This window comes from Physella acuta, unplaced genomic scaffold (assembly GCF_028476545.2).
Source record: "Physella acuta isolate Inbredline_101_S28 unplaced genomic scaffold, ASM2847654v3 ptg000007l, whole genome shotgun sequence".
Taxonomy (NCBI): domain Eukaryota; kingdom Metazoa; phylum Mollusca; class Gastropoda; family Physidae; genus Physella; species Physella acuta.
Genome location: NW_026731527.1, coordinates 1699734 through 1708327, shown reverse-complemented (window position 1 = coordinate 1708327; position 8594 = coordinate 1699734). Strand labels below are relative to the sequence as shown.

Here is an 8594-nt window from a genome sequence, read left to right as displayed (position 1 = left end):
ACTTGTTTTCTCCTAATATTATTATTTGTTTATGTCTAGCAGACAGAAACATTAATTCATTCATGGGCCTGGGGCCTTTAAATTCATAGTGCTCATGACGTCTAAACATTTGTAACAAGCTAGGGAGAGAAAACATGAGTTTTGTCGATCTGTATATACGTATATACTCTAATTAAAAAACTGCTTAGATTACATGTCATTAGTAAATACCCCCCCCCCCCCCATCTTTAGGGGTCGTCCTTAAATAAATGACGTCAAATTCGTAGGGAAGGGGGAGGTCCGTAATTTTGTGACGGTTTGTGATGATTTTTCGCCCTTCAGAAAACTGTTTTAATAAATAATTATTGTAACAGAAATTGATTAAAATACTCATTGTGGACAGATTTCAAACACGATTTTTAGAAAAAATCATGATGTTTAACAGACAAATTCAACTGCAATAGTGGGTGATGTAGCCATGTAGGCTGAGGTTTAACATAATTTTATCAGGGGGGGGGAGAGGTCTGGCTTTTTGTGACGATGTGTGACGGTGGGGGGGGGGGGGGTAATTGTCAAAAAAGCGTGACGTCATTTATGGATGACCCTTTACCCTTACCGAAAGAATGTTCACCCCCCCCCCCCTCCGAAGAACGAAATGGTAAATATATAGGCCTATGTTAACTAGTGTCCGCTATCCGAAAATGTAAGTGACACCCCCCCTCCTTTCCCCTGAAGAATTAAAGCCTCCCCCCTCCCCCCATCTGAAGACCTACTTATTTCTTTGGATTACAATTGACGTAAAATTATTTTTTTAGAGTTCAAGTTAACGATTTCTATTTGTCCTGTATGAATTCAAATAAACGTAGGAACTAATCACGTTATTCTCGTAAGCAACGAGAACTGAATGAATAGACTTAGGCCTAGATTCTATGCAGTAGGTAAGCCCATATTAGGTTAACACTGCACAGTGCTAAAATGTCCTTTAATTCATCGGTTCTCAAAAAGTATGTCACTGAGCCTCCATTCAAATCTAAAAATAGAATTGTTGTCATCTCCACAGCCTATATACCCCCCCCCCCCTGTACTCGGCTCGAGTTGTAATAAAACTAAATTTTAAAATGTAATTATTTATATAATTATTATTTATGTAATTATTTATATAAAAGTGAAGTTACCTTTCCAAAACTGATGATCCATGGGGCAGTTGAAGTAGATTCCACGTGTCACCGTGACCTCGGCATGTGAAAGGTCAGCACTATACCCAGCTGCTTTATTTGGATAGACTCAGTGACGCTCTACAGATTCGAACCCGGGTTCGGAACTCGAGACTTTCTGGTTTAGTAGCCGTGCGCTCTACCGTTCGACCTATTTCATTATGTACAATTGTAGTGGCTGTGCATATTAGCAATCTGTGTACATTACTGAATAAAAGGGCGCTTCATTGTACTTTTCTACCCTTTGACAAATATTGCATAGATAAGATGGATCCTCCGTTAAGCACATACATTGTGTACTATTTAAATTAGGCATTTGTGAACACACACAAAAAAATGTCAGAATTTAGGATAGGCTCAAATTATACGTAAAAATCAAACGTTTGCTCCCTACCAAATAAGAAATAAATACCGCTAGTGGTTTTCTTTTTTTAAATTTATATTCCATTATATCTTTTATCATATATATTTGTAAATTGGAAAATTTATCATAAATTATATTTCATACTTATATTTATTTAATTGTAAAACCATAATCCACTATTTTATTTTGTGTTGATTGAATTTAACCATGTGTGTAATGACAATCGGCAACATAGTTATAAGTTGTCTTCCTTTGTTATAATTAATTTTTAAGATGGTAAGTAACTACGTCAAAGTTTCAGATAAAACCATTATTTTTGAAACTCTCATTATGATGTGCGCTATAAACGATGATGTATTGCAACTATTTGCATACATATCAAATAATATCAAGGCCTATTTACTTTGATATAATTAATTTCAGTTATGATTTTCGCGCTTCGCAAAGCTATAGTCTGAGTTTGCGGTTTCTGAGCAACTGATATATATTTATCAATTCGTTTCACATAATTAAAACATAGCAGATTTAATGCATAGCAACAGTGCTGTTCAAACATAAGATAAACACTCCCAAAAACTTGATGACAGCCGTATTACAACACAACAATGAAGTATTTACTGTCATAGTTAGCATAAGGAGCAAAGAGGGCTAAGTCAAGTCAAGTAATTGTGAGTTGTTTGTAGAGTAAACACAAAATGTAGAAAGAAAAATGTCGATGTGTCTGTCCTGCCTCCATTATTCTTCATATTGAAAACAATAAAAGTACAAAAGATAATGTGATTTTATGAATTTAAATAAATGTGTGCTTGTTTAGGTTATTCGTGTAAAGTTGATTACTTAGGAGCTATCTCTAAATTAATCTTTAAGAGATGAAGCAAATTCTTGGAGAAAACACGCCGTATTATAATAATAAATTACCAACGTATTACACATCACTACAAATCGTTACATTTAATATATGCTTGACTGTTGTTTACACAATTACAACTAAAAATAAATATAAAGAAAATAGCATTATCAGAACAAAAATCATTTGTGAGAAATTTAAAAAAATAATGAAGAAAACATCTCAAAACAACGAAACACATCTTTGGTTTATTTTCCACAGTAGAACAGTAATTAACTAAACAAAAAGCAATAAAAATTCATCAAAATTTTATAGAAATAAAACGAGTCAATGCTTAAAAAAGAAAACAAATTCAGTATTGAGTGTTTATAAATGACGGTAGACCGTTAGTTAAAGCCGAGTTTTAGTTTTATCCCCGTACTATAGTTAGTAATAAAAAAAGAGCCCTATAAAATATCCACAAATGTACGCCCTTTCTTCTAAAATAGGCACGCGTTTGTGCATTTCATTATTTAATCATTAATTTAGTTCATCCAAAATTGTCAAATGAATGCGATTTTATTTCGCGACACATCGTCACAAAAGTCTTACTACTATTATATACTACACGCGTTATTTTCCTTTTTGATTTGGCATCAGTTATGGTTCTGTCCTCACTCTTGCTAAAAGTAAAACTAAAATTGATATTATTTCAACGGCAGTCCTTTATATACTTTATGTACATTATAAACGAATCTGGTTCCCTTTTAGCAACTGCTGATTCTAAGCTGCAAAGGTAACTGTCCCTTAGGTCAATCAGCTGTATGAGTAACACTGACACTTCATATCATAGTGTTCAGGCACTTCTTGGATTATCAATGAGCAATCATCAAATTGTCAGTTAGACCATGGATAATTAAAAACAGAGCGGTAATTCAACTAGAAAATTGATCTTATTTACATTATCTGGAAGGAGAGACCCCATTCAGCTTGAATCACAGACTGGCGGGTAGTGTTTTAGTCTTTGTTGTTATGGTTACCGCTAGGGATAGTGTAAGATCGTTGATGGTAACATTTCGTTATAAGGAATGCTACTCATGCGAACATGCAGCCATTAATACAAGAATTGGAACATAATCTGCAAACTTTATCAATGAGTATTTTAAAAAAATATCTTTACAAACACAAACGAGAAAAAGTGTATAGTTGTTTTGATATTGAATTATGTTTCGCTTAAATATGTTTTCTTTGAATTCATAGGAGGTGATACAACTGTGCTGGAGTTTTTAGAGAAAAAAATATCACAATTGTGTTCATTTAGTCCCTTTAAACACCAGAACAAAATATCCGTTGCTATGGTGACGATGACCAAGCCTGACGCTAGACTTGAAGATGTTTTAAGAGGCTGTGCTGTGTGTAGTAATATGTGGGTGATTCGTCCTCTACTGGCTGCTGGGAGGAAGCATGCTCATTTCCGGTTGTGTTGGTAGTTGTGTGGGTTTGATGTGTGGGTGCCGGTTCTGTTATAGTTAGGTGTGTGGGTGCTGATTGTGTGGTCTTAGATACAATATAAGGATTTATAGTGGCATTTCTCTCCTTGTTTCTCACTAAATTGTCAACGCTTAACGGTGTCGAATATTCATCTTCATCAATTTCATTAGCTTTATTATCACACACCATTACCGGGTAGTCGTAATCGTCAGGTTTGATTTTAGATAGATCGATAATATCCACTTCTTTAACACCAGTATCGTCCGAATTTGTAATCGGTTCTGTGAAAGGGGACATTCCTTCGTACGATACGTCAGAATAGCGTCTAGGCTGAGGAATCGGATCCCGATATTTGGGATCTTGTTTCTCTCCGAGCAAGACATTATAAGGGTTCGTTGTTTCTACCACACGGTATCGCAACACGGAGTAATCGTGTTTAGCTTCGTTGTTAAAAGTCGAATAACCGTCGTCTGCTTCACAGTCATCCGGATGTTTGTCCGCTTGGCCAACTGATATATTGTTTACAGCAGGTGTTGTTTCAGACGTGATGACGTCAGTTCCGGTACCCCTTCCCGCTTGGACATAATCTCCAGGTCTATTATTAGTATAGCGTGTATTGTTAGTGTCCCCATCTGTATTGTCTTGGAAAGCCCGATAACCTCGGCTTTTAGAATATTGATCGTCATCTACGCTAATCAGCTCATAGTTTTTCAAATCAGAATCAGAATTTCGATAGGCCGTGTCATTACTAAAACCAGCGAGGGCGTTGTTTGGAGCGGAAGTGTGTTGTTTCAACGCCCTTGACCTTTTTCTTCGAAACCTAAGAAGGATGATAACGAGAAGAACCACAAGCACAATACCGACACACGCTCCAATTACAGCACCTGCGATTTTCCCAGCATCTGTTGAAGATGAAGTCTGCGAGTTACGGAAAAATCCACTACACAAAGTTTCAGTGTTATTTACTTGCAATTCAACCACCGCACCCGTAAACTGTATGTTGATAAATGTGTTCATGTTCCACGTAACTGATTTATTCCCAGAACAATTGTTTAGGTGAAGCGCTGTGTTTGGATCTAGCGCACTGCAAACATCTTTGCTTGAATTGTTATACAACGTGCAGTTATTCCTACTTGTATTACTTATGGCTAAACTATTAAGATCCGTGAATTCACAAATATAAATTCCAGAAATATTAGGTCCAGTTTGAAAATTCGTTGTATTGTTTAATTTGAAAGCGAAGTTAGCCCGTGTTAAATTCAGGCTCAGTTCACACTTCAGAGACAGGGAGAGGTTGCAAAAACATTCAGACATTCTGAAAAATAATATTAATAAGACAATACATAGGCATACGGCAATTAGGTCAAAACTACCTTAGATAAGACATAAGTATTGAAAATGTATTTGTAGATAACTATATGTTTACGTCTATATTTATCTATAGAAAATGTATTTGTACATAACTATATGTTTACGTCTATATTTGTTTATGTGTGTTACCGGCAAATTGTGAAATCTTATACGTGCCATGGAATGCTATAGAGGCTAAATATTTGAGCGTAAAGTGCATGTATATCTTATGTAAATACATACGCTTAACTTAACGTTTACCCTTATGTTTATGTATTTGTATAAACAGTACGTGTGTAAGCATGCACTCTACTGCCTCTCCATACTCTGCTATATCTCGATATAATACTCGTTTATATATTTGTTTATTACTTACACTTCTTGTATGTTGATCGAAACTGCGTTGTTTACATTGCCTGGTGTTGGTTGTGTCATCTTTAAGGAAGTAGTCGGTGATGTAGTTGATGTAGATGCAGAACTGGTGACTGGTGATGATGCAGTAAGCTTTGTAGTACTAAGGGTTGTTGATGTGGGTGCAGATTTTGCTGTTGTGGAATTTGTTGTAGACATAGTTGTGGTGGTTGTTTTCGGGCTAGTTGCTGTTGTTGTTGTTGGTTTGGTTGTTGTTGTGGAAGTAAGTGTGGTTGAACTTGAGGTGGATGGTGTGTTTGTATTTGTTATTAGGTTTTTTGTAGTGGCTTTAGGAGGGGTTGTTGTTATTGCTGTGTTTTTTGTCGTCGTTTCTGTTTTAGGCGAGGTAGCCGCTGCATCAGAGGTTATACAATTGAAAAAAACTAAAGAAGCCATAATGATGAACGTGCATGTATACATTTCAACAGCGCTGGCCGTGGAAGCGATGGCAGAAGGATCTGAAACAAAACAAAAATAATTAAAATGGCTATTTACATTAGCATTTTCGTAACCAAATTATTGGTTTACATAAATCACTACTTACGATACTTTAACATTGCTACACCTAATCATTGATGATTCCTAATCATAACATAACTAGAAGACCAAGAGAAACCTTCTCCTCCATCAATGGATTTACAAAAAATAATCTCACACGTCAAGAAACAACCAGTTAAACGAATCGTACAAAACAAGTCATGTAGCAGCCAAAAAAATCTACTCCAAGAAGTGCTAGAAAAAACAAAAACATCCACCCCCCAAACTTGTCCCGAAACCTTCAGAAAAATTCCTCACCAGTAAGACAGTTGAAAGCTCTCCGTTGTTAGAAATAATATAAAACAGAAAACCCAGCGTTTAGAAAGTATGATCTAACCGCAATAAAAAAGAAAATTGACTTGGAACTCTAAACAACTGTCAATTGAGGTGGTCACAAACTTTGGCGTATCTCAAACAGATGCAAACCTCCTGACCGCCTAACCATTTCTCAAGTAGACTGCCTTACAGGTGCCAGAAATGTCCAGCAGCTCCTACACAATCCATACAATGTTACAGTGGATCCTGGATCACACCCTATTACAACGATCTGTACAACAAGGTCACAATATAGTGAGACAACACGTCTCACAAAGTAAACGTTAGTCCAAGCAAAGCATGCATTTGCGGTTCTTCTTCTCCGTTTTTAATTGTAAAGTTGGACGAGATCCCCCTCCCCCAAACGCAATAGGGCTGGTAAGTAGGTCACCAACCAGTTCTATAGCTCATGCAGGTTTTATTGAGCCTTAGAACTGGTTGGTGACCTACTTATCAGCCTTATTAAGTATCAATTGTCAACCTGTTATGCCCATTGTTAACTCCAAGCCTGCTTTTCCTTTCGGATTTGCTTCCATAGTCATTGCCCACCCAATAACAAACTACAAAGCAGCAGTTGTTTTTTTTTCTCATTTTGGAATCTCCTCTTTAGACGGGTGGCTGTCGGTAGTTCGAACTCTGGTCTTTTCGGTTTAGCAACCATGAGCTTTACCGTGTCGACCACGCCGACATCGCCTTTGCAGCATTGTCCCGGGATATACCAAACAAGACATAACCTTTCACTAACAGGCAAAGGCTGGACTATGGCCCCCAAAATACCACACTAAGAGAAAAATAGTGTTCACGTTGTTTGCTGAGTTGCGAATAATTGTTTAGTTATTCTGCATTGTTTGAATATTTTGTATAAACCTCAATAAAGAAACACATAATAAATAAAATGTATATTACTAAATAAATAAAATGATTTTCCTTATTTTTAGAAATGACCGCTTTAAATGTTATTATTTTTAAATGCTTTTTAATTTTTTATTATCGAGAAAATTAAAGGACGTAAGATATTTGTACAATGAAATGCACCGAATGTTTGCCTTAGTGAGCAACAAAAGGTGAAATTTAGAGAACAATCAATAAATATTTTTAAAATAAATGAATCTTGAAATTATCTCAGTTTTTACCAAATGGCATAGTCAACGGTTCGTGAGAAATATATGAGAATTTTTGAAACAAATAGGTTAGGTAGAATTTTTTGAGATTTAGTTCGCTCGTGTAGGCCTACACCCTAGCCCTAGACGAAGGAAAGTATGACAGGGTGATTAAACTTTAAAGAAAGCTTAAAAAACATGCCTTTTTATATTTTTAGGTCATATATAAGACATTATTGTATTACGCTCAATATATACCCAAAATTTTAAATCCACACACAATATATTGCATACATATTTTAAGGATCCCAAGTATCCATATAGGTTTTAATTTAAAAAGCAAATTATATTTACCTTGAAATAGTGCTAACTGAAAATCCCTGATGATTTTAAGTCTTTAGAATATTTACGTTGCCCAAATCTATTTTTATATATTTGGCTATGTAACTCTCCTTCTCTGCTCCATTTTTCTTTTCCTGCACAGCAAGTTTTAAATGCTGTTACGAAAGAAATGAAATGCTTTACCCTGTAATCAGGAAGTTGAATACGTTAAAGTTGTCGTCTGCAGGCGAAGGCCACACAACACCAAGCACACTGATGCAGCTGTTTGTCTTTTGTACAGGCTTCGTATGTTTTCTTGTACGTCTGTTTTTATGTTGGCTCTTTAATTTGCATTTTGTTAAACCTTCCTAATTCTGTGGAAGCATTAATGTATTTTTAAATAAGAATCTGTCGTATTTTCAACCATACGTTTGAATAGAGTCTACTCAACTGTTACGCTATTTAACTGTATAAATCCCACGTGTTGCCATTTAAAAGAGATTGAAATTTTTCTATTCAATGGACATCTGGTTTAGTAGGTTTTCTACTTAGAACGTACAAGGTTGCGTGCGAAATTATAGCCTAGAAGTTTATAACAGAATTGCTTTTTCCACCGTTTACAAATTGATACATTTTAAACGGGATTGAATACTGCAGTTAACATATCCGTACAGTTCCACAAGAAA

The 8594-nt window shown here is 35.7% G+C and overlaps 1 protein-coding gene across 2 annotated transcripts; it reads right to left on the bottom strand.

The window, feature by feature from the left end:
* Window positions 1-2629: 2629 nt before the first annotated feature.
* On the bottom strand, window positions 2630-8243 carry LOC131943253 (serine-rich adhesin for platelets-like). 2 transcript variants are annotated; one of them, XM_059303307.1, is made up of 3 exons: window positions 8113-8243; window positions 5601-6093; window positions 2630-5189 (listed from the first exon to the last, which is right to left on the bottom strand). In XM_059303307.1, the coding sequence occupies exons 2-3, from the start codon at window positions 6053-6055 to the stop codon at window positions 3764-3766; spliced, it is 1881 nt and encodes a 626-aa protein (XP_059159290.1). In that variant the 5' UTR covers window positions 6056-6093; window positions 8113-8243; the 3' UTR covers window positions 2630-3763. The 2 variants fall into 2 exon arrangements, with proteins under 2 accessions (XP_059159290.1, XP_059159369.1); XM_059303386.1 differs by lacking the exon at window positions 8113-8243 and adding an exon at window positions 7942-8021.
* Between the last annotated feature and the right edge of the window lie 351 nt (window positions 8244-8594).